Here is a 25,994-nt window from a genome sequence, read left to right as displayed (position 1 = left end):
TCACACAATCGGAGAAGCAGAGCCCACACGTGACTGGCCTAACTCGAGGGAAAGCAGCATTTCAGACTTGGGACAACACGCACACAAGCTGGGCACCAGAGCCCCACGTCCCCAGGGCCAGCAGGTCCCCGAGGCCTGGGGCACCCACCCTCTGCCAAGGAGGGGACGCCACATCCCGGAGAGGTGGCCTGTGTGCTGGGATGTGAGAGGCTGGGCGCACATGCAGGCCACGGCACATGGGAAGCCTGGCAGGTGACATGCTGAGTGTAGGCGCGGGGTGGACACAGCCCAGGGGCTGATGGGAGCGGGATGGCCATCTGGAGCGCCAGGGCACAGGCAGAGCGTGTGCGGACAGAGGACAATGCTCCCTGTGGACCCCTCTCTGTGGGCACAGCACTCAAGGGAAAGGCCGGGGGTGAGGACACGGGGCCCCCTGCACACACCCCACACCCCTCAGACCCTTGCCACTCCTAGCTGGTCAGCACAGGCTGGGGGCCCAGAATCCCAGAAGCCATCAGCTGGGGGGACACTCGTGCAGGAGGAAGGCGCTGACCTGCCCTGAGGGCACTCGGTGACCTGCCCACACAGCACGGGCCTGGCGCAAGGAAAGCAAACGCGCTGCGAGGAAACCACACAACCCAAACCCTCTACAAGTGTGAACACACAATTTCTGGACTTAAAAACTAAAAGGAATGGTAATAAAAAAGACCAAGTGCTAAAATAAGAGAGATGACGAGAAACAGACCCTCGGGTAACACAGATAATAAGACAAAATAAGCATGAGGGACACGAAGATGAGAGAAAAAGGTGGGAAAACCATGAAAAAGATGGACACTTCCTACAGAGAATCTCTGAAAAGGACTATTCTCTGAAATGATGAATTCACAGGCGGGACTGCACGGCAGGAGGACGGCCACCGCACGCGCCTGCACCTCTGGGGCTGAGGGCGGCCCGCGGTGCCGCCTCCGTTTCATTAGTCGCTCGGAGGTAGCCCCAGCGGGGCTGAGACAGTGCAAACCGAGTGGCCTCTGTCTCGAGCTGTGAGGAGGAGTCTGGGACGACCAGGGCCACAGAGAGTGAAAGGGTCCCTTAGAGGGGTGCGCCCGAGAAGGGGCCCCAGCATCTGTGCCAGCCCAGGCCCGCGGAACCGAACGTGAGCGGCCGCCCGCGAGAAAGCCGTCAGCAGCCCTGGAAGAAAGGAGACCAGTTGCCCAGCAGACCCCTCCCAAAACAAACGCCACACAGACCCAGGTCAGTGGCCGCTCTGCAGGGCAGACCCGCCCCACAGCAGACGGCGCTGCAGGCTGTGTTGTCCCAAGCAGCTTGGTCTCGCCGAGGACTCAGGGCCGGGAGGACACGGGTTCCTGAGAGACCCAGAGGGGCTCTGCCCGCGTCTACCCAGTCACGTGCCAGGTCACGAGGCCCGGCGGGCAGTGCACCGGACGCCACCCGGGAACGAGCAGAAGGAAAGGAAAGCAGCCAGGGAGGGGAGGAAAGAGAAGGCAGACACAGAACAGGGAGGACCCAAGTGGAGATGCTGTTAACAAAAAATACAAAATGAAAATTTTACTGGACAACGTGGGGATGATAAAGGAAAGAGCCAGTGAACTTGAACATAAATTAGCAGGATTTACACAGCTGAAGAGAGCTTCAGGACGTGGGACAGCATGACCTGTGGCCGACTGGATGTCCAGAACGAGATAATGGGGCAGAAGAGGTATTTACAGAAACAATGGTAGAACCTTGCCAAATATGGAATGATGTGTTCTTTTCAAGCTTTAGCACAAAGCTTAACTTTTCCCCGTGATCATGAAAAAATGAACTATTTCTATTCCACAGCCACGACACGTTGCCCAGGTGGTGCATCTCCTGAGAGAAAACACCAGGACACGTGACAGCTTGTGACGTGATCCAAGAGCAAGCACCTCTGGGCTCTGCCACAGGCAGCTGTGCACTGACAGTGAACACAAGTGGTTTGAGACCCTGGAAAGAACACGCCGCCCACAGCAGAGTGAAAGGAAAACAAGATCAGGAGCCGGCCTCCATCTGCGCAGCTGACAAGGCATCAGGAAGCCTCCTCCCCCATCTGCACTTCACGTCGTTTCCCACCAGTCGGGCGGCAGCCCCCACCTCTGCCCTTGTCCCCACCCCAGGGTGCCTGGGGTCCTTCTTGCTCTAAATGGCCATGCAGTAGCCTGTTCGCAAGACCTTTACTAAATAAAAGCTGGAGAGCAGGCGGACGGGTCCTAGCAGTGCAGTCCAGGGAGTGAGTTTTCTTCCGCAGAGACCAGAACGCACATGAGAGCCTGGCCCACGGCAGGTGCTGCTGTCCTCAGACTGAAGGGCACAGGAAGACGCAGGGCGGGAGGCTGAGCAGCCTGAAGCAAACACTGGACATGGGGCAGTGGGCAGCGCGTGGAACGACACTGCTAACCTGCTGACACTCGCTGAGAAAGACAGGCTGTGGGGACAAACAGGACACGACTTACCACGCACCCACGTCCCCCCGGCTGTCGGTGCTGTAGTCGCTCAGCGCGTCCAGCAGCGTGCAGTACACCTGGCCAACGTTCTCTCTGCACACGACCTCGTCTGGGGTCCCTTCTGCGCTCACACCGACGGTCTGGCAAACGCTGAAACGAAAAATGGGAAACAGACGTGTCTGCATGTCCCGTCCGATCTTTCCCGCGTCTCACGTCACTCGGGCCTGACGGGTTCTTCCCAACAGGAAACCCTCGGAACAAACGACGTCAGAGGCAGGTTAAGAATCCCAGAGTCCCCTCCGCGCGGATGTAAGGCTGAGTGATGTCTTCTCCTAAGTCACATTTTCTGGTGTCTGCAGCCTGCAAGGTGCACAGGGAGCCCCTTGGTGGCTGTTCCCTCCTGGCAGAAAGGGGACAGCATGACATTAGTGCACAAGAGGGCACGTGGGCTCCACTGGGCCGGCCCTGACGTGCTCCCTGTGCGGGAGACTAGTAGGGCGTGTCGACACATGCGTGTCTATGACCACAGGACATGTCCAGCCTCCTCCTCTGGGCTGCCAAGCCCTGACGTGCTCCAGTTTCCGAGAGTGAAGACGTGATCACACTGCGGGTTTAATGCTCGTTATAATTAAGACAGAACTGTTAACAAGCCGCTGTGACTTGGAAATGCTGACAATCTCCTAAAAAAGAAACTAGGAAAAACAAAACAATAATGTCTGCCTCCCGGGAGATGCGTCCATGAGACGGGGCTTCTAACAAACGGACACGAACGCCGCCTCCTGCGGGGTCAGTGGCTCTGACAGCAGTGACGCCGGGGCCGGTCGGCGGGACTCACCTAGCAATGGCCTTCACGGCATCCCGCCGGGACTCGGCAAAACTCACGTCCTTGGGGGAGACGTGGGCAACGGCTCTCAAACCTGCCAGAACCTGAAAAGCAACGGCCATCGTCAACACACCACCAGCCATGAGACCCACGTCCTTGTCACTCATGTGGGGACATGGCCTGGTGCTGGGCTGCCCCCGGTGAGCCCTGCAACGAGCCCCACGTGACTGGCGGCTGCCAGGCGGGAAGGACACCCAGGGGGCATTTCAGCCCTGCCACCTGCTGGGACCCTGGGGCCCAGGTAACCTCCGCAGGTGGGGCCTCCTGCGCCAGTCGCCCCCTTCCTGTCCCATCGCTTAGAGCTGGAATATGACACATGCAGTGGCTTCATCTGTTACTTTGTGAAGGGACAGCTCAGTTGTAAACGCCAGGTGTTCCAATGGATAAACCACAGGGTGAGAGTTTTACATGACCTGTCCCATTGGCTTGTGAGGCCATCTGGTGTATCAGGCCCCAAGGTGTCCCGGGCAGGGGGAAGGTGACAAGGGTGAGGGGACATGTGCCCCGTGTCCCTGAGAGGCAGGGCCTTCCTCAGGCTGTCACAGAAACACAGAGCCACGTGTGGATGCCCAGACCCTGGGTGCTGAGGAGGAAGGGCAGCCCTCAGGGAGCAGACATGCTTCTGAGGAGCGATTCCTGGGGCGGGAGGGACATTTGGGGCAAGGCCTCTGCACCAGACCCAGCACCTCAGCTGTGGCCATCGGAGGGCCAGCATTTCCAGGTGAGGCGGGAGCAGTTTCAACATCAAACTAGAATCCAGCCTTGCCAGGTTTTCCTCTCACACAAGAATGCTACCAGCCTCTAAAACACCACCCTCTCCGCCATGCATTCCCTTTCATGGCCACGTGAGCCAGTTTTCAGGAATTCCTTCTCAACCACAAACACGGGACTGGTTAACGGTGCGCCCCTCGTGCGGGGGTCCCACACGTGCCACCCAAACCTCATCCCGCTCAGGTAAGCCTCACCTGCTGAAGCTCGCCTTTCAGCATGAAGCCTGGAAGGGCACCCAAGGCCAGCGAGAAGCCACAGCGTGTCATCTCTTCTGCGCTCTGAAGTTCGGCGAGGTACTGCTTTACCAGGCTCTCTGAAAAGCAGCCAGGAGGTAACCACACCGTCCACGTCACAGCACACAGTTTATATACGTTTAGGAAAAAGCAAAGCAGCGTTGGGGGGGGGGGGGAGAGGGAGAGAGAGAGAGAGAGGAGAGGAGAGACAGAGACAGAGAAAGGGGGGGAGTGAGGGAGAGAGGAGAGGAGAGGGGAGAGAGAGAGAGAGGGAGGAACCACGTCAGGCTTTGGCAGCAGGTGTATTTGCAAAGTGGAATAAATCCAAAGAGGCGTAAGGAAAGCACTGAGGTTTTCCTGAGCAGTGACTTCACTCTCAGGAAAATAAATCCAAGAGGGTTTCCAGAGTGTGCCCCACAATCTTTGTTCCCTTTTTCTGTCCACTACCACCACCTGTGCTTGCTGTGGAGACGATGGCTTCCTCCCTCAGAACGAGAGCAAATGCAGCTCCCGGCCGACCCCAGGCCAGCCTGACAGCACAGCACTGTGAAGCAGACGCTCCTGGGGAAAGTAAGGCACTGGGACCTGGAAGGGGACTGGAACAGAGGCTGTGAGGGGACCAACAGGAAGGGCCCGAAGGCTCAGGGCAGGATGAAGGACGCTCGGAGGACGAGGACGAGCCAGGTCCGTGCTTCGGAACGCCGCTGGGAAGAGGGGAGCAGAGCATCGCGTTGTCCCACCCGCTGCCCCCCAGACTCGTGTTGTTACGGCTTCAGTGTCAACAAAGCACAACTCATGTGACATGCTCCTTACGTCCTCGTGTACTGGGACAGAGACAGAACACTGGACTCGTGTACAGATGCTGAAGTGACGTCTCTGGTGGAATTCCCAAGGCACAGGCACCTCCCTTCCTCTCTGCAGCACACCTGACCTTCGAGGGTTAGTTTCAGAATATCCCTTGTTTTTACATTCAGACTGCTGTGACTGGTACTCGGCTTAGGCAGAAAGTAAAACATGACGTGTCCCATTTTTAAAACAGACTAAATACAAACCAACGGGACTGTGTCTAAGGACCCTGCCTTGGTGAGGGGACACAGGGAAGCTCACTTTGGAAGGTCTGTCAGAGAATCAAATTATGAAATACTTTCGTATTTTGGAAAAGCTCACGGAAAGGAGATTAGACTTCTGCATGCGTGATTTTTATACACTTAAATAATTTAAAACAGTGTTTCACGTACTTCTGAAGTGACTGTCATGCATGTTGTATAAAGCAACAGAAAAGAGTATGCTACAGGACAACACACAATATGCGAATGTGAAGCTTCTGAATGTAAACATAATCCTCGTGAAGGAGCCTACAGACAGACAGTCACGTGTCTGGCAATCTCCGCAGGGCTGGCTCGGGGAAAGCCCCTGTGCAGAGGCCGCGACACAGCCGCTGTCCTGGGACAGAGGGGAGAGAGCACGACATTTCTGCTTGTGGCGGCCGTGCACCAGGGAGGTGGTGCCTCGTGCGCGTGGAAACTCTGGAAGCCCATTTTACCACAAAATGTTTAAGTCCCTGACACGTCCCTGATGGGAACAAAGGCTGTGAGGAGAGAGTGTGTGATGAGGCTGACGTGGTCGGACGCACACGCAAACAGTTCTGCGCTGACCACGGAGGACACAGGCCGCCACCACACTGAGCATGGAGGAGCTGCTGGACACATGCAGGACAAAGGAACAAAGTGGACAGAAAGACGAGAAGGGATCACGAGGTGGGACACGGGTCGGCAGAGAAGGAAGGTGTAACGGGGGCCTCCAGAGCAGACCCGGGGACAAGTGCACTTAAAAGTGTAATGTGAGCAAACGCGGCTGAAGTAGGAGCTGACTACACGTGACATAGGGACGCCGTGTCCCAGGAAAAGTTGACACGGTAAAGCCAACACCGAGATTCATCCTGGAGAAATGACTTGTTCAGAGACTTGTTCATCTGTGCCCAGCGGGTAGAGGGGAGACTGGGGCAGGCCCAGGAGGCCTCGGGACCCTCGTGGTCCCCAATGCCCACCTTAGCCGTGCCGACCGCCCAGCTCAGGCCCGAGTCCACACTGCAGCGGGAAGGATCGCAAACTCAAGCCCTCCAGGCCCCCGCGACCCCCAGGGCCTGAGGCCAAGCACGGCCGCCACTCACCCTGCCCAGCGGGCTCCACCTGGCCGGGCTCCTTCGTGTAGTACTCGCTGCAGAGGGCGGCCAGGGCCGAGATGGCCGCGTCCTAGAACAAAGCAGAACGTGAGTGGCCTGCAGCCACCGGGCAGCTGGGCTGTCTGCAGTCAGGCCAGCGAGTAAAGACCAGAAACTGAGTGACATCACTGCAGCCTGCCAGTCTGCTTGTCATCGTGTCCGATACAGTTACAGCTTTAACATTCTTTGCAAATAATAAGCTGAACAGAAAACTTGACTATTTCTTGCATACAAATTCCATATCTTATCATGTGAACAGTGAATAACAAAATGGGCATTTTCTTCTTCCCCAGCAGAAACAATGAAGGAAAAAGTGTGCGTCACACACCCAAACGTAACGAGGGCAAGGCCTCCAGGCAAGCGTGTCAGCCTCATTTCGAGGCGGCGGGGTCCGAGGGCTCCTCAGGCCCCTCAGGCCCCAACCACACCGGCAAGCTGCCCAGAGCAGGGGGGAGGACAGCGCATGGGGGAGGACAGCGCAGGGGGGAGGACAGCGCAGGAGGGACACGCAGGTCCTCTCCTTGACACCTGCTGTCAGGAGGCACCTGGGCTCAGGGAAGCCTTTCGAAGTCACACAGCCAGCAAAGGGCAGAGGCTGGATGTGAGCGTTCTGTCCCCAGATCAGGCAGCAAGCCCACCAATGCAGCCCTGCTGGAGCCAGGCAGCTGGGGCCTCAGAAGGAGCATGACACCGAGCTGTCACTTGCCCATCGGAGCAGCAGGCCACACGGATCAGTGCTGGGGTGAAGCAGGGACGCGTGCTTACAAAGGAAGGTTTGGGCCTTGCTCCTGAGATACTCAGATGTAAGAGGCAAAGCCGGCCTTTAATTCCACAGTGACAGTCACCTTACAAAACAGAAACTGAAGGAGTATCCGTCACCCGGCAGGGACGCTGAGGCACAGGAGGCGGGGGCTGCACAGGAGACCAGTGTGTCCTCTCAGGCTCCACCCTCTACTTCAAAGCCGAGTCACATCTGTGCCCCAGCGATGACCACTGTGGGAGGGGTACACACTGCTGCTGCCCCAACGTTCGTTCACCTGTCCCTACACAGGACAGCGTGGCATCCGGCCACCGGGACACTCAACTCGTGGTTGCTCGAAATGACCAATGTGACATGCACAGCAATGACTCGGCACGAGCACGACACATGCAGCTTCCAACCCTAAAACCCCACAGCTCTACAGGACAGTTCCGCTGACCAGTTACCATCGACCTCTGGGAAAAACACTGAGAAAGTGAATACCGTAAACCAGAAAAAAAGGGTAATAAAAAACTTACCTGTTCTGGCCAGCAATGGCTGAATTAGCTTCCCTGACTGTAAGTTACACAGACAATACCATCTAGAAGTCCAAACGTGATGACAGTATTTACCAGTTATCACGTCAGTATATACAAGAGACCCATAATACACAGTCCTGTCACACAAACACTAAACATACTAATGACACTGTGCAAGCCATGCAGCCACGGGACACCTGCTTGCCACACCTTGATCTGCTCTCTGGACTGACTTGACATAAGACGGAGATTTCTCAGAGTGTCATTTATCAGCCACTGCCAACCATCTGCCAAAGAAACAAAGAAACGCATTTATCCACGTAAAAACAGATGAAAGTGAAAACAACAAACTTCTTCTACCTCCTCCATCAAAGCAGATGGGGAAACACTGAGATGAACACAGACAGAATCTGCTGGGTTCTGCTCTCCAGGCTGCGCAAACGGTGGGGGCTCTCGACTTAAGGGGAGAGTCTCCTTTGGCTGCTGAGATTTTAGCACGTACGGTGGGAAAATGTCTGTTCTTTGCCTACACCTGCAAGCCTCCTGCCATCGTTTCCTGTCCCTGTCCCTCAGATGTCCCCACCACCCCCACCAATAAAAATCCCGAACTTCCAAATCAGTTAGACCCAGAACGTGGCCGGAGCCTGTTCTGCTCCGTAAGTCACAGGCTGTGTGTGGGGACCCCAGGCCCTGTCACTGCCTCTCCACGGCTGTTCACATGGAGGAAAGGCCGTGTGCCCCACGGGACCCCAGGAGGGCTGCCCTCGAGGACCTGCCCCAGTGGCCGTGGCGCTCGGGCTCCAGCCGGCTGGCAGTCTGGTGAGGCTGAGATGAGCAGCCCCCAGGCATGGCTCTGGGGAAGAAGCTCGAGCGGTCGGAGGGCAAGGGGACAGCTGCCTGGGGCGGGAGGGGCGTGTGGTAGACACTTGTCATTTACAACAGGTTCCTGTCACGATTTTTCTGACATGGTGATACCACCATCCTCCATCCATCCTAACAGGTACTTTCGATCTGAGGTGGTTGTGGCAGAAAATGCTACAGCGTGAGTCACTGAAGAAAAGTACTTACCGAGCACGGCGTCCCCTCTGAAGGGCAATTTGGAAAGGGACAGCTTTTCTATTAAAACGCACACTAGGAAGAAAAAGGGTAAACGCAGTGTCATTTCTCCCCAAGCGCCCACCACAGCACCAAGCCTGCCCCAGACCTGGCCCAGCGACACTGGCAGCGCCAGGACCCAAGCCCAGTGACAGGACCGCAGGCCCTTCGGACAGCCTGCCCAGTTGCGAGCTCCCTGTGGCAGCTACAGGTTGGACGCCAGGGACGGCCCACATTCGGAGGACACGTGGGCGCAAGGACCACCACACCTACGGTGCCTACCTGTGGCAGTGCACGGGCACAGAGAAGCAAGCTCACGTGGGTGGGAAGGTGGCCTCCCGTCACAGGGAAGCACCGCCCAGGGTCACCCAGCGCATGCTGTCACGACAGAGAAGGTGACGCTTATTATCCTCAACAGGAGGTAAACTCCTGGCCTCTGAGCAACGAAGGTTGGGCTTTAAACCAGTGCCACTCCCCTGGGCAGGAATGTGGCCCCGAATGACCAGGAGCTCAGACGGACCAGCCTGCCACACGGAGAACAGTGAGCAGGTCGGCCCAGTGCAGCAGCACCTGAGCTTCTGTCCGTCGGGAAGCGTCACGCTGAGGCCCCGGCCGTCTGGGATCCACCAGGAGGCGCCGCACACACAGGGCGAGAGCTGCCACCACCGCCACAGCCCCCGACCGCCGAGGCCCGGTCCCCCCAGCACGCCACGTGGCCCGTGGCTACACACACCCCTCCCCATATTTAGTGACTGAACCCCTGCTTGACCCGGGTGAGTGAGGGGACCTGAGTGTGAGCCCGAGTCACGTGACCGCAGACCTCCTCCCACAGCCAGGCCGCCGTGACAAGCCCTCCTCTCAGAGCTACAGCAACACGAGCCTCCTCCTTGTTCACAGTACATTTCTGTCAAACATGGGGCTGCAGGGGTGGTGGGGGGAGGCTTATCGCAGTCACTCAGGGACCCAAGCGTCTGGCAGCCATCATCTGAAATGTTGCCGGGCTGAGGAAAGTGACATAGCCAGCTCTGAAGTGCTATGTGAGCGCGGGACACTCCCGACTAAAAGTGACGCCCACTCCTGCTCACGGCTGCTGACTCACTGCCCATGACAAGCGTGGTCCTGCCGCCGCGGGGGGTCCCGGGGGTGGGAGGCAGACGTCTGAACAGAATCCACAACACCACGGACCCGCATCCTGCTTTTCTCACCTCAGAAACAACCAACAGCAGAGACCTCACAACTCTCACTGCAGGGTAACAGCCCCACCAAGGACAGGGACCTTCGTTCACTGATGGCCTAACGTCGCCCTCCAGCTTTCTGTCCCAGGAGGCCACACACATCTCTCCCTGGTGGACACATCACCAGGTGGCAAACGGAAAGCCTGTGACCACTCAGCGTCCAGACAGCCTGTCACACCAGGGTGACTAAGTTGTGCCCGCAGCCACGCCAACAGAGGAAAACTGTCCCCTCGTGAGCTCACAGCATTTCCCTGAGCACAGGTGGTGAGGCTGAGCCCTGCCGGCAACTCGGAGGCCACCTGGGTTCGCACCAAGAAAACACCAGCCTGGTCTGCATAGTTGTACGAGACATTTTAAGGCCTGGAAAATCCAAGCCCTCACTAATGTCCAGAATAACTGTCATGTTTGCCTGCGTGTGAACTGCAGGTGTGTTTTGTGAAGTTAAAAAACAGCAGGTGAGAGGAAGCTTAGCCTCAGCAGCCATTCGGGACACGCAGATGAAACCCATGGGAACGCGTCATGACACACCCATGAGAAGGGCTAAAATGAACACCAGTGATAACACGAGTCTGGAAAAGGGTTTGGAGAAGCCGGGCCTCTCACCGTCCGTGGGATGAAGGCAAACGGTGCAGACGACGCTGCTCACAGTTCAGCCGTTGCTACTAAATGAAACGTACACTCACCATGGGGCTCAGCAAAGGAACTCTCGGGCACTTCTGCCAGAGCAATGGGAAGGCAGTCTCACACAAAAACCTACGTGCAGATGCCTTTGGCAGCTTCACACCTAACGGCAAAGCTGGGATCGGCCCACACGGCCCTCAAAGGGCAAATGGCTAAACAAACTGCCAAAACGAGACAATAGGATGGAGAACGGAGTAATACCAAGAATCTGGGGGCTCCTCAGGGCCGGTATCTACTCTGAGCATGAACGCGACGCTCTCCTCATGTGAGTAACACCCCCGAAACGACAAGCCGTAGAGAGACAACCGCCTGGGGCAGCCGGGGACGGCGGGGCGGCACGACGGTCGCCGTGGTCGGACAGCAGTTGTCTGTCTCCTGAGCTGCTGCTGACACTCATCTAAGTATAGCCACATAAAACCAGATGCACACATGCACACGCGCACACATGCATGCACACACATGAACACATGTGAAAAATGGGGAAGTCTGCAGTGGGCATACGGCACCCAAGTTAGTTTAGTGGCCATGACATTCTACTGGCACACGAGACGTCACCACTGGGGAAGCTGGTGTCCTAACTCCATGACTTCCTGTGAGTTTACGATTATTTCAATGTAAAAGGTTCGAAAAGTAACAGACTAGGTAATCCAGACCCACCCAGCAGCTAGGGCATTTACTAAAAGCTGCACAAAATTAAAAAGGAACTCTGTGGAGACACCGAGGAAGTAAAGACCTGGGGGGTGGGGGTGCGGGCGAGCTGCCTCTCCGTGAGCAGCACTGGTGTCTCTGGAGGACACGCTGGGAAATCTAGGAGGCGGCCCAGAGCAACGGGCTGTGGGCGGGCCTGGATCCAGAGGTGTGACAGGAAACTGGGACAGCCTTCCCAGTGAGCTCTGAATCGGAAGGACCCCACCCTAGGAAACTCAGGTCACTGGCTGAAGCCCTCAAACCCTGACCTGGAGGATGGGCTCCTAGGCCACAGCCAGAGGCTTTGCCTGGACTGTGTGGGGCGGGAAAGAGCCCCCGCCCCGTCTGCCTCTGTGCCCTGGCACTGCCCACACCCAGGTCTCCATCAGCAGCCCGGCACGAGCTCTGCAAGGTGGCTACAGATCTCAGACTGTGCTCATTTGCTCAAAGGGGTACGAGAAATGACGGAAAACTGACACGGGTATCAAAACTATAAAAACAAAAACTCCGAAAGACAAAAACACAAGAATTAAGAGCTCTGAAACTGGTCTCATTCAAATGAACACATCTAAAACTGAGGACACGCTTTCTAAGCACATCAATAAGCACATAACGTAGAAACACGGAAGCAGCTAAGACAAAAGAGCAGCCTGCTGACCTGAAAGGGGTGACGTAGAGGAGACTGAGACTGGGGGGGGGCGGGGGCCACGGAGACCACTAACAGTTAAACAACTGCTTCACTTCTTTGAACTACTTATACTGAAACATCCGAGTACGAAAATAATTCCCTCTAAAGGAGAAACAAGCAAGAACGAGAAACAAACCTGAGTGCCTGTCAAAGGCTCAGTAGGGACCACGGGTGGGGCTTCTGACTGACCCCCCCAGGGCTAATAAAGCAGCAGAGCAGGAGGGGGCTGTGGCCTTGGCTGGGGGTGGGGCAGGCGGAGCCAGGTCAACTCCTGACCTCACTTTCCCCCTTCCTCCTACTGGCTTGGCAGGGGCTCCCACTGACCCCCGAGGCTGGAACCGGTGGCCCCAGAGCAGAGTGCCCCATGCCCCTCCACTGTGCCCCTGGCAGGCAGCCTCCTGCAGCAGAGCCCGCTGGGAAAGGAGGGGCATGCGTCTGTGGGAGGGGTGCTGGCAAGCAACCCACAGGGCCCCCAACAGAACACAAAGCAGAGTTATCCTTCAGGGCACCCCCCGCCCCCAGCAATCGGGGGTGGGCTGAAAACACCCAATCAGCAGTGCGGTTGCTCTTCTTTCCTCTTTGGACCAGCAGGTTTTCTGTCACTATTTCGCTGGCCCGGATGTGGGTGCAGCCTCGCGTCTCTCCAAACAGCACCACTGACGAGCAGCTGATAAATGAGAGAAGGTGAGTCCTGCCCGTCCACGTCTGCTCCCGTGGCAAACGCAGCGCTCCTGGCTGGGCACCACCACTGTCCGGCCGTCACTTGGTGTGGACTCCGGAAAGCACCCTGACAGCAAGCAGACACGCTGGGAGGCACGGTGCTTTCTGCCGGTTACTTCCTGTCCACAGCAGAGACTGCTCTGAGCTGCTGCTGCCAGGACAAGGCCAAACCGGCTCGCCTGCTGGCATGTTAGGGAAGAACATACCGCGTGACCCGGGTTTCACGAGGCGAGCGTCGTGAGGAACAATCACCTTGAAGGAACCCCTAAAACATCCAAGCAGCCAGGAGACGTCTAGCCCTGGTTATGAACTCTCTCTCTCTTCCCTCATTTCACAGGGGCAACAGCTCCTGTGCAGACTTACTGCTCAGACACAAACGACAACATGTGCAGACCCGGTCGGTGATGGGACCCTGCGGCTGACGCTGCTTCCTGGGGAGACTGGGGGGCCAGAGTGGACCCCAAGAACACTCTGTTCCCTACCGCCAGCCGAGCCAAGCCCCCAGACCCAGAAATGGTGAGTGGTGACGCTGGGGCAGTGACGGGAGCCGTGTGAGTGGCTTGGCACCTGAGGGTGAGAGTTCACATCCAAAACCACGCCGATCCTGGCCAGAGCCACCAGTGCCACGGTCCCACATGTCAGCTGACAAGTCAGTTCACACTCCCAAGAGCTGACTTTCTGGCAACGTCGAACCCCAGAACATGGAGGTGACAGGGAGGTGGGCCTCTCAGCGGAGCAGTCCCCATGGGCCAGGGGGAGACAATGGCTGCAGGCCCCAGGCAGGTCCCTGAGGTCGTGGGGGGAGGTAGGGCAGAATCCTGGCTGGGCCCCCGTCACTCAGAACCCCGCCCTCTGGTCCTCGGATGCGGCTTCGGTTAGGAGCTGTCCCAGGAACTGACCAGACTTCCCCTGAGCGAGCGGGTGGTGGAACCGTCTACAGAGCCTCTGCTTCCTCCTCACACGTGTGCAGACTCACCAAAACCAACGCAGCTACTTGGAAGAGCCTTTGGGAACCCTGCAGCTTGCTCCACTGTGACAAGCCCCTGGGGACCTGAGGGGACTTCCCACCAACTCATCAGGGATTGAGAATCTGGGGCACAGCTTTCAGAACGGACTCAGGTTGCAAGGAGCTCGGTTCAGCCTCTCCTCCTCCCTCCTCTGAGTTCCTTCCTCCCCATCGCCAAGTTCTCTGTCTCTGTGTCTGCGAGCTCCACAAGGGAAGCCGGGGTCTGTTTTGGGCCTCTCCCCGGAGCCCGTGCACAGTGGGGCATCAACACGCGTGTTCACTTCCCCGGAGCCCGTGCACAGTGGGGCATCAACACGCGTGCTCACGTCCCCGGAGCCCGTGCACAGCGGGGCCTCAACAGTCCTCGACTGAATGTACAGACAAGAAGCTTCCCACCCATTTCTCCCCGTCATCGCCCTTCCCGTCGCCGCTGCCCAGCAAGTGGCTTCAGAGGAGTTATTCTTGGCTTTGCTTTCCTCCCACTGACTGGTGGTACGCAGCTGGGGTCTACCCCGGTTTCCCAAAGCTCTTTTCATCACCGTTGTGCAGGCACGTGCGCGCACGCCCCCACACGCGCGCAGACAGGCCTTTGCTCAGCCTCCTGTACCTGTGAGCCCAGCGGTATCCAATGAGCTCGGGAAACGGGACTGGCCTAATGACCATGCTTTTCAAACTGATCCAGGAGCCCGACTCCTTCCCACTTCCAGGTCGGGAGGTGCTCTCCTGTGTGGTCTGAGTCAGAGACGTGCCCCTCTCCTGGGGGACAGCCCCTGCCCGGCCCTGCACCAGCACGGCCGTGGCCGGGAAGCCCCGCTCACATACCCTCACTGCGCCTCACTCAAGGCTAACTGCTCGCGCTCGGCCCCACCCAGGCTTTCCCCACGCCCTTCCTGCTCCCTGCACACTGCCCGATGCACCGCCGTGGCCCCCAGGAGCCAGCATACTTCAGTCTGGAACCCGATGCCCTCCCACTGGCCAGGACTGTGTCCTTCCCTGGGACACCGCTTGCCACGCTGCTTCTCCTCTGACGGGGGAATGACATGCCAGACCTACGTGATGTCACGGCTGCCCTCTGGGGCCAGAGAACTGCCTGGAGGACACAAGGGCCCGATCAGAGCAGCGGAGCAGTGCAGACGCTACGGGGTGGCTGGCGGGTCAGAGCGCGGCCTGGAGCTGCCTCCCGGCCTGCAGACCAGCCCTGGGGTCTGAGCACAGTGTTCTGCAAGCTCAGCGAGCCTGTCACCGCAGCCGTGCTGAGGATCTGCACACTCTTCACTCAAACTGGACGAGGCACACGCAGAAAACGGGAGGCCTTTGTCAGGAAGACGATTTGGGCTAAGGAGACCAACCCCCTGCCCAGGCTGGGTGGCCGCTGGCAGACACGGACCTTCTTGGAGGGGCAAAGGGGACAGGGACAGTCCTGGGGCCCGACCTGGGTGGGGCAGGGGTGCATGGAAAGAGCACCGAAGGGTCTGGAGGGGAGGCCAGGGCTGCAGAGCGCTCAGAAGTGCAGGCTGATCTTGGCAAATACCGCCAGCCGGGTGGGTGGGGAAGGGCCACCCTGCAGCTTGGCACGCGGACAAGCAGATGTATGCTGAGGTCACTCCCCGGCCACAGCACTCGAGGGCATGGCTGTCACACTGGGGTTACTGACCCTCCCCCCCGCCCGCTCCTCTCCCTGGGTGACTGGCTCCTGGACCTCAGCCCTGCACATGGCCAGGACTGCCTGGGTACCCACTTCACGTCCTCCAGACAAGCCAGGTTTTCTAGGTTTAGCTGAAAATGTGTCAGGAAATCTAGGTATTTGCATGTTGGTATCATTTGAGTTTTCCGCAAACATTTAAATATAATCTGAAAAATTATTCTTTTGTCTACAGTTAATTTACATATTGTTGAAGAAGCTAAGGCGGCAACATTCACCAACCCTACCTTTAGCATCCGTCTGCTCACCCATCCCACCCCCACTGCTGCGACCCCTGAGGTCACTAAAACACACAACATGCTCAGGAGCTGGGAGCTAGAGCCTCCATGAACACACAGGAGTGGGGGACAGGGTCGGCGGGCCAGGCACCCCTGGCGCTAATTCTGACAGGGAAACCACCCTGCCACCTGTCACTGCAAAAGGACATGCTCAGCAAACTTAACAGTATTGAAAGAATGAAGTGACACCCTCAGGACTTTTTCAATTCCCTCCATGACGAGAATAAAAGCCCGTAACCTGCAATCTGCAGCATTCTGTCGCTCAGACCTACCTGCTTGTCTCATGAGCTCTCCTCCTAGGCCCCTGAAAATAAATGAAAACATTCAAGGTCAAAATCTCTTACTATATGAAACAACATAAAACATCCTCACCAAGTAACAGATGTCACTTCAGGCTCCAAAAACTACTCTCGTGCTCATTAGTGGCCCTTGTTACTGCAAGTAGGAGCTACTGTGTATAAGAAAAAATGAAAAAAAGTTTTGTGGTCTCTTGCTGCAGCGACGGGAGCGGTAATCAGGAACCTTGGCTTGACGCGAAGACCAGGGATTGTTTTAAGAAAATGGCAGACAAGCCTGACGTGGGGAAATCGCCGGCTTCGGTAAGGCCAAACTGAAGAAGACGGAGATGCAGGAGAACACCCTGCCCACCAAAGGGGCCACTGAGCAGAAGTGGAGTGAAATTCCTTAAGAACCTGGAGGACCGCCCCCATCACCTCGGAGACTCCAGTCGTGACGTGGAGAAGGGGCCATCTGCAAGGTGGACACGAGCCACAAGCTGCTCTGTGAACCCCCCAACTGCTCTGTGAACCCCCCAACTGCTCTGTGAACCCCCCAACTGCTCTGTGAACCCCCCAACTGGACTGTGAACCCCCCAACTGCTCTGTGAACCCCCCAACTGCTCTGTGAACCCCGCAACTGGACTGTGAACCCCCCAACTGGACTGTGAACCCCCCAACTGCTCTGTGAACCCCCCAACTGGACTGCCGAATTCTCTGAATAATGATTTATTTGCATTAATCATACAAATAATAGAAAATAGAAATAATAGAAAATAGAAAATTATTTGTATGATTAATGAAAATAAAACACACCTTGTGGCAAAAAAAAAAAAAAAGAAAGAAAGAAAAAATGTTTTGCAACCACCCCTAGATATCGCGAGTCCGCACGGGTCACTCTGATTTTCAGTTTTCACTGGACACGATAATCCTTATGAATTAGGTATGAATTACATCATTCAGAACAAATTCCATACTCACTTTGAGAGTTTGGACAAATTCCACTTTACTTTGAGAAAACTAAAGGAATTTAAGACACAGAAAGAGATCGTTACGTAACCCGAGGAAGCAACCCACAAATGTTCCTCTGAACCAAACCAGGGAGAAGTAATGGCTGCTGCTGGGCCTGTTCTGGATGCAGAGTTAGCGTCTGAGGCTCTGGACACATGGTTCATGTTTGACACTGACAAGAAGACATTAGCCAGTGTGAATATAAGAAACACTCGATGAGAAGACAGAACGTTGATTCATCAGACTTTGGCTTCTAGCCCCGTAGAGTAACAGAATGGAAGTTTGTCCTCCTGCCTTAAACAACTGAAAAACTGGATGAAACACATGGAACGAAGGTTCCAACGCTGGAAAACAGGCCTGGGAGGGGTAAGCGAGCAGGGCGCAGCCCCAGGACGCCTCAGGGCACAGCGGGCAGTGAAGCCCCACGGAGCCATCTCTCCAGGGAGCCTAGGAGGTCGAGGTGGGGGAGCGGTCAGCTGGAATTTGAGGAGCTGGGGCAACGGAGGCGGCTCAGGGGCTCTCCACGGTCCCCGTAAGCCAGGCTGATCGTGAGCTGCACACACAAGAAACTACCTGAGTCTGAGAGGAAAGAAACGCTTGGAAGGAGAAGGCAGGACACTCTCAGGCCCACGCGGGCTGGGCTGAGCCCCTACCAACCAGAGCAGTGTGGCCTGGTGAGCACAGCCAAGGGGCCCTGCCCGACAATGAGCTTGTTCCAGACCTGCCACAGGCCTTGGAAGGATCCAGTTCATCTCAACCAACCTACCAACCGCTGGAAGCAGCTGCCGGCACGGTGAGAAGGAATGGGACAAAACCCAGCTCCACTGACGGAAATCTCACCAAGCTTGGCATCCAACAGACAATTACCAGGAAAACACAATGCACAGCTGCAAGAAAACCAGTCAATACAACCAGACCCAGACATGCCCAAGACGACGGAGTCAGCACAGGAGGCCACGAAGGCAGCTTCGGATCTCCACGTGCCCCAGAAGGCAGGGGACAGGCGGGGAGGGGACACTAGGGATGAGAAAGACACAAATGCAACTTCAGAAAATAAACCACAAGTCTGAAAAGAAGAATTGCACTGAACGCAACAGCCATGGGGGGAGAAAACCCCAAATAATAAAAAGGAAGAGGTTTAAAAAGATCTTGCTCTAAAGAAATGCTCCAAGACTAAGGGAATCATGTGAAAACGAGAGGAATCCATTCAAACAGGGTCCTGCGGGCCAAACAGGGGACAATTTGAGCAAGAAAAAGAGGAACAATGACGTGAATGGATTACAACATATTGGGGGGAAGGACCCATGAGTCTGTAGGGGTGTTAGAAAGAGAAGGGTGGGAAAGAAGGAGATTGGTTCTTTTTGCATAAAGCCCAGTAATGGATGTAGGAAGAATAAGGGGACCAGACACGCACCCTCTGACAAGCCCCAGAGTGACGCTGACTAAGGCAAGGAGGGAGGCTCAGAAAGCTGGGGTTCACACATCTCCAAGCCCCAGGCCCCAGGTCACTCACTAGCTGGAGGGGGACACGCCTCTCAATGGCACATCTGACCTCCTGGAAGTCGCCCCTGAACCCAGGAATCAAATCAGGGTCTCTTTAGGGGACCTCTGTGTGTAACACAAGTGGCCACATCAGCCGTGCCATGGCTGGGCCAGGTCTAATCCTGGAACAAGCCAGCACACCCAGAATGCAGAATGGTATTCAAGACAGCTGCCCTGAACTCTTAAAAAATCAGTATGTGGTGAAAACAAAAGGAGGGACTGAAGAATATCAACTCAGTGCACGAGCTTGTCGGCCCAGCTCAGCAGAAAAGGCGTCCGAGGACATCCAGGACCACTTGAGGAAGCCGAGTCCACACTGGCCCTCAGGGGTGGAGGTGGCACCGTGGCTGTGAAGAATCACAGGGTCCCTGCACCTCACTCAGACACGAAACAAACACCAGCCCACAACTTGCTTTCTGCCAAGAAAACAAATGATACACAAACAGGCACACACTAGCAGAGATGAAGCAAATGGTCAAATGTTGGTAACCGATAAAGCTGGGGGAAGGGACAGGGCTCGCTGTACTGCTCTCACTTTGATCAGGCCCATGTTCATTCTTCACAATAAACGTTGCGGGTTAGAGGAAAGCAGTCCGGGCTACATGCTCTCCAGGAGGCCTCTCAGAGAACACGGTTCCTATGTCACTGAGATCAGTGAGGAAGCAAAGGGACAGCCCCGCACAGCCCCTGCTCGCGGGACGGGGGCAGCCCTCACAGGACAGGCGCACACCCCCGGGGGCCTCCACGTGCGGGTCCCAAACGCATCTCGCATTTTTCATTCCAAGACGCAGGCCTGGCCACACTCGACTCTGAGCAGCCACTCCCACGAGACCCACTCACATATTTTTTTTTTTTTTTTTTTTAGGACACAAAAGTTTTCTTTAAATATTTCTTTGGGGGAGGGGACGCCACACTCCTCAATTAAGAGAAATAGTTTTACAGAGGTCTTTTATTTTTTTCCACTTATGCCATGAATTCATAGGGAATGGCTTCCAGCAGCTCAGGCTCCTTCCCATTGGTTCTCACAAATTGTGCTTCTCTGGGTGGGGCAGGCTGGCGTTTCAGTTGAACCCAGGTACCTTTCTCTTTGGCTTCCTTCTTTTTCTGATCATTTTCCTTCACCCGTTTCAGGAAGCTATCTCGGCTCTTAGAGTGCTTAATATGCTCAATACGAACATTAATTCTCTTGGCAAGAATCTTGCCCTTGACTTGTTTGTTTACAACAATGCCAACTGCATGCTGAGTAACATTGTAGACCCTTCCCGTTTTGCCGTGGTAACATTTGTGGGGCATTCCTTTTTGAACAGTGCCCATTCCCTTGATAACTACAATATCACCTTTCTTATAGATTCGCATGTATGTGGCCAAAGGAACAACTCCATGTTTTCTAAAAGGCCTAGAGAACATATAGCGGGTGCCTCTCCTCTTTCCCTTTGTGTTGGTCATTTTGACGAATTACTGGAAGATGGCGGTCCCGGCCGAAAAGCCCACTCACATTTAAGATGAATTAGACTTCTGTGCTGCAGTCACAGCCTGTTCACCTCTCCTGCAGGACGGCCTGACCTGCTGAGTGACACGCAGGGACTGGTATGTGGCCACCACGAGCAGTAAGGCCAACATGCACTAAGGGGCACAGGCTATTCCGCCGAGGGCTTCCCATAGCGCCTGGCCTGCGGCTGGGTCTGTTTTAGGGGGAACCGAGGCTGCGTCTGAAATCTCACCATAGACAGACCGTCCAGAAAAGGGGTTCTGAGGGAGGACGGGCACAGACTTTAAGGTCACCTTCAAGTACAAGCTGTGACTGAGGATGGCTCCAGAGCAGCGGAGGCCACTGCCGCCGATGGTGAGGAAGCAGGGAGGACGGCTCCCAGTGTGGGCGGAAAAGGGGCCACAGACTGAACCCGACAAGCTCAGGGGAGGCCAGGCTAGTGGGCCCTACAAACCCAGAGACCAAAGGAACCACACAGGGTGGTCGGGACATAAACGTTTCTCACTAAAGCGGTCATGGCGGTGGTCACGTCCTAGGCCTGTAGCGTCCTTGACGAAGGTCAGTCTTGACCTGAAGTGGCCTGCCTGCTGTCTTTCTGCATCTCAGATAACATACCTTTGCAAAGTCAGAGTAATTCTCTTTTCCAGACTCCTCAGGGCATGACACCAGGAACCCCTCATTGTTATCTGGTCCCCACATACCATCTCTCTGTGCTACAAATGTTCAGTGTTATCTACCCTGCACCCACCAATGTGAAAGAAGTATGTGTCTCTCCATTTTACTTTTTATCCAATCCCAGAGATCTCCCCGCTTTGCTTTCTCCTGCCCCTTTAACCTCCCACCCATGGATTCCACGTAAGCCCCTTGACTCCAATGTAAAAAATAAGCTGCAAAACTGCCGGTTCTCAGGAGCATTTTCTCAATCCATTGAGATTTTGCTTCCCTGCAACTGCTGCCAGTTTGGCTCAAATAAACTCACAAAAATTATCCACAGGTTGGACGTTTCTTACGGCAACACCAGCACGGGCAGTGGCCTTGGCCCGAGCCACTGCACAGGCTCCAGTCTTTCAGAAAAGCTGGAGGCAGAAGGAGGCCAAAACGAGACACGATGAGAACAGAGGAGGAGAGGCTGGCATTCACGAGCCACGTTAAAAAGCCACTAAGAAAAATGAAAAGGCAAGCCACAGACAGGAGGAAATGCTGGCAAATTCTGTCTACAAACAGCTTGTATCCAGAACACTACGTAAAGGGCACTGACAACTCAGTAAGAAGACAGATCATGAGCATTTTTAATAAACAAAAGATCTGGATAGTTACTTCATGGAAGAAGACAGAAGAGATGCGAAGGCTGCCCGTCGCCAGGGAAATGCAGGTTAAGGGTGAGGACACCTCTCCACACCCGGGCCCGGAGCCGCTGGGGAGGAAGGTGGCCCAGCACCGACAGCGATAGGAGCCGTGGGTGGGGCGCAGCAGGGCCACTCCAGGCAGTCACCCAGGAGGATGGGAAATGCTCGTCCGCACCGAGACCTGGGTGCCGGCGTTCACAGCAGCTTGGTCCCAAAGAGCCAGAAGCTGCAGCAGCCTCCATGCCATCACCCGGTGAGCACGCACGGCAGCAGCCCCCACGGCAGCAGCCCCCACACGGCAGCACACCGCAGGACATGTGCCAACACGTCACGCCAAGTGACAGAAGCCAGGCCTAAGACTTCAGAGTGGCCACCCACATGAAATCCAGAAAAGGTGGTGCTGCGCTGTGGTGACCGAGAGCAGAGCACGGGCTGCAGGGCGGGCGCGCAGGTGGGCCCCACCGGCTGCCTGGTCGTGGCTGCGGCCCCTCCACCCTCTGCGGTCACCAGAGCCCATGTCTTCCCACGTGGACCAGCAGGCTCTCCCCACGCCAGCTGAGCCTCAGGAGCTGGAGAAGACGGACGGGGGTGCCCTCCACACCTCTGGGCCACAGGTGACTGCACCTCATTCGGATAAAATAGGCACACGGCCAGGACGGAGGGACGAGCCTTCCCACTCAGCCACTGAGTGTCACCAGACGAGCCCTTTACGACACTGCGTGTTTCCAGGAAGACACAAAATATGAGAAATTTGGGTTTGTAAAGCTTACCTGTATAAGTGACGGTCATGAAACTAAAAACAAAGAATTGAAAGTTAGTTATTTAAATTATCTGGATTTTTAAAGTTACACAATAGACTGTGATATTAACAGTGAGAAAGCTGCCAGCAGACATTTCTGAGGTCAGGCCGGCCTCTCGTTCCCGGGACGAGCCCGTGTCACCGTCCGCGAGCATGTCACCAGTCCCCTGCACGTGATCTCACTTAATCCTCACGACAGCCTCACCTGGAAGGGCAACGAGGCACTGAGGGGAGGAAGAGGGTCGCCGGCCAGGGAGGCGTCCAGGACCGCCCGGGACATAACCGTCCCTTAGGCGGCCTCTCGGGGAGAACCAGCCATGCCCACCAGGTTGAGGGTGCGTTTCCTTCCAGCAGCTTGGAAGCACCTGGCACCATCATGCAGCTGAGGTTCACGCCTGTTCATACGGCCAGAGGCCAGAGCTCTCCAGACACGCTCTTCAATTCTCACAAAAACTCAGGAAGTGCTGCTGTCATCACCCACACGTGCCAGTAAAGGCACCCCGAGCCCAGCGGCACCTTCCCACGACCCGGAGCCACACGCTCACAGAATGTCACGCTGAGGTGAACACGCCAGGCTGCACTTCGGGCAAGCACACTGACGGCTTTGCCAAAACCAAATTCAGCGGCACAGACTGAGAAGGGTCTGAGATCAAATATCGTAATACGAAAGCAGTTACTTCCTCGTCAGTGACTGACAGCATCCTTAATACCAAGGCCCACCGTTCATGCTCTACCTCCTTTGAATCATAGGAGACTGAGACCTGAAAAACCGAGGAAAACACACACCTTCTCCTGCAGCACGGCACACGGCAGGTTCTGGTGTCACTTCAGACTCATGGTTCCCACGTGCAGCCCAGCGGGAATCGAAGGCCACTGCCCAGCCACCCACGGTCCCCCTGAGAACAGGCTGCGTCCTTGAGGGGGCGTCAGGCAGCCCAGGAGGGCGTCCTGAACAGCTGCGTGCAGCAGCCCAGGCCAGACCTATGGCTGGGCCTTGTGGACACTCTGGCCACATGAGGTGCTCTTCCTTCCTGCCCCTCAGAAGCCCTAGGGTGACATGGGGAGGTGGGCAGCAAGTGCTCCCCGGTGGATGGAGCCCCAGGGCTGAGCCTCTGCGGGGTGCTTCCTGGGTATCAGACCCAGTCTTCTCCCGGGGCCGAGGAGGGTGGACAGGGTTCAGGACCCACACACTGACCTGCTGGTGGATCTGCTTCAGACCGTGCACGGCTGTCTCGTCCAGGAAGTCTGCGACGGGTCTGCACAAGCCAAGCGCAGCGTGAGACCGCAGGCGCCCGGCTACCCCACCTTTGTCTGGAGCCCCACCCCCTCTGCGCTTGCCTGCAGGGTTCCCCAGAGAGCAGTGTCCACCCAGCGGGTGGCCATAAGGACCAGATCGGTGATGCCTGGCCGTGTGGCAGTGTGCTGACGACACAGACAGTCCTGCCATGAGGACAGAGGTGCCGGGACCCTGGGGTTGGGGAGCAGCAGGCTCGCAGCTGCTGGGGTGACCGGCTGCTCTGAAAGCGACAGGACCGGCTGAGGCGAGGGCCCTGGGACCCCCAGGAGCTCACAAGGGGCCTCACTGCTGGCCTCGGGCCTGCTTGCAAGGCTGGCCCTTCGAGCAGCGTCCAGGACTTGAATTTCGGGAGCGTCCCTATAGCTCCCGGTGGGATAAGGGCGACTGTGCCCAACTGTACGAGCTATGTGGTTTCTAAGCTGGAACCTGCAACGTGGGAGGTGCAGGGCGAGTGCCTACGTGACCAGCCCCAGCAGAAACCCAGGTGCTTCTCAGATCTTCGCTGGGGGACGGCACCTCTCCGTGTCACACAGGTGCTGGGCTTAGCGCTGCCCGGTCGGCCGCACTGGTCTCCTTGGACGTGGCCTTGACCAGAGAAGCTGCCCACACGCCGACCCCCACCCGCAGAGATGCCCTCAAAGGACTATGCTGTGACTCAGGCGTGCGGTGGGGACAACCACCCCCCCGGAGCCTGCAGGAGACGAGAGGGAATCGCCCACTGACACTACGCAACCCAAGCCAGTGTTTCTTAGACTGGACACTGAGAAGCAGGTCACAGACGCCACCACGTGCTGTGAGCTTTGCCTTCTGAGCAAAGAGACAGAGCGAGTGGCTGCGAAGGAAGCCGCCTTGCGTGCAGGTCCCTCGGGTCCCCTACCCTGAACTTTCCTGTTTAATCACGAGCTTCACCAGATGGGAAGTGCTTAGTGGAAACCTTCAAATCTGCATTCTCTGGTATTTTAAATGATCAAAAATGGCGAATGACTAAAGAATACTGAATGTGAGCTACTCAATACCACCTGTGAAAGCATGCCTTTGCTTTCACGATCTAACTCCACCTCAGAGTGAGGTGAGGTCAGGACACAGCTGGGGCCACTGCCCAGACATGCGTGTCCATCAGTGTCCAGGCTGACCCCCCGCCCCCCAGCAAACACACGAGGACTCGCTGAAGGCTTTTAGCGCTGAAGTGTTTTTACACGAAGGGACACGCTTTTCCCTCAGACACACGCTCCTGCACGTGCAGGGGCCTGCAGCACAGTGTACACGCAACTGCCCTCTGCACCGGGAACCAAAACACGCGTGTGCCTCACTCACTGCCGCGGCCCGGACCTGTTCTCTATGGTTACCCACGCGTGGTGGAGCCTACACTTCACGCTGTGGCCACCAGTGCCCCCGCCTGGCTCCCCGACAGACAGGTGGCAGCTCCATCAAAGGCCTCGACCACTCAGAGGACAGAGGACCACTGACCAACTTCTTCAGATAAAGTGTGGGCCCCTGAAGACGGCCGCCCACACAGATCAACACACACAAATGTGCAAGGGCCAGCCGGCCCCCGGCAGACGTCTCCTACCTGTGCTCCCGCACCGCCAGGCCACGCAGGCTGTGGGCAACCTCCGCACAGGCCAGCACGGCCCCATGCCGCGTGTGCAGGTCTGCGCTCTGCGTCATCGCCAGCAGGCGTGGGAAAACTGTGAAGACGGAAGGAGAACACGCCAGCTCAGCACACACGGTACCGTGTCAGCTCACAGGCTCAGAATCCAAAGGGAGAAGGGCACCCACTGATGGTCAGTCATATGTCAGGGTCATTATCGCAACAGCCAGGACTTCACCTGCCGTTGCCAACAGGCCACGACCCTGGGCACCCACGGAAGTGAGCCGCCTTGGGACAGAGGGTGCCTCTCGCTCCCCAGGTCCCCGGACACCACTGGGTGGCCCGGGGTGAGAACAGAGAGAGTTTTCCAGGTCATTTCTGTGGTTAAGTGTCTGGCAGGGGCCCTGCCTGGGGGCCACGCTGCAGGACCCCGTCACATGCAGGGCGCCTCAGGCCCAGGCAGAGAAAAGCCTCTAAGGCTTTTGTGCTCTGGGGGGAGAGCAGGGTCACAGCATCCTTGCAGCCAAGTGGACAGTACACATAGAGGCATGTCCACACTGGCCTGCAGACACCACGGCCCCTGAGTCTCAGTTTCCCCAAATGCACAAGAGCAGCCATGCAGAGGCTGTAACAGCAGGCGGCGTCCAAGCCGGGTGATTCACACACAGGCGTTCCAACATGGCAGC

General features: G+C 56.5%; 2 protein-coding genes across 2 annotated transcripts in view; both read right to left on the bottom strand.

Moving 5' to 3' along the window:
• The window catches only part of TBCD (tubulin folding cofactor D), a 137,039-nt gene that overhangs the window by 13,922 nt on the left and 97,123 nt on the right, over positions 1-25,994 (bottom strand). The window contains exons 20-29 of the mRNA XM_033090598.1: positions 25,288-25,405; positions 23,616-23,676; positions 22,392-22,414; positions 16,231-16,262; positions 8,935-8,997; positions 8,077-8,153; positions 6,538-6,619; positions 4,329-4,447; positions 3,316-3,407; positions 2,490-2,630 (exon numbers count right to left, since the gene is read on the bottom strand). Of these exons, the coding sequence (XP_032946489.1) occupies positions 2,490-2,630; positions 3,316-3,407; positions 4,329-4,447; positions 6,538-6,619; positions 8,077-8,153; positions 8,935-8,997; positions 16,231-16,262; positions 22,392-22,414; positions 23,616-23,676; positions 25,288-25,405 (808 nt within the window). The remainder of the gene's footprint in view (positions 1-2,489; positions 2,631-3,315; positions 3,408-4,328; positions 4,448-6,537; positions 6,620-8,076; positions 8,154-8,934; positions 8,998-16,230; positions 16,263-22,391; positions 22,415-23,615; positions 23,677-25,287; positions 25,406-25,994) is intronic.
• On the bottom strand, positions 19,662-20,287 carry LOC117013444 (60S ribosomal protein L21-like). Its single transcript, XM_033090605.1, has one exon. The coding sequence runs from the start codon at positions 20,230-20,232 to the stop codon at positions 19,750-19,752; it is 483 nt and encodes a 160-aa protein (XP_032946496.1). The 5' UTR covers positions 20,233-20,287; the 3' UTR covers positions 19,662-19,749.

Source organism: Rhinolophus ferrumequinum, chromosome 21 (assembly GCF_004115265.2).
Source record: "Rhinolophus ferrumequinum isolate MPI-CBG mRhiFer1 chromosome 21, mRhiFer1_v1.p, whole genome shotgun sequence".
In the NCBI taxonomy this organism is placed as follows: Eukaryota; Metazoa; Chordata; class Mammalia; order Chiroptera; family Rhinolophidae; genus Rhinolophus; species Rhinolophus ferrumequinum.
Note: the sequence above shows the minus strand (reverse complement) of the source record. Positions and strands in the feature narration are given on the sequence as shown.

Coding starts and splice junctions, on each gene's coding strand:
- LOC117013444 (XM_033090605.1), bottom strand. CDS start 20,232: ATGACCAACACAAAGGGAAAGAGGAGAGGCACCCGCTATATGTTCTCT.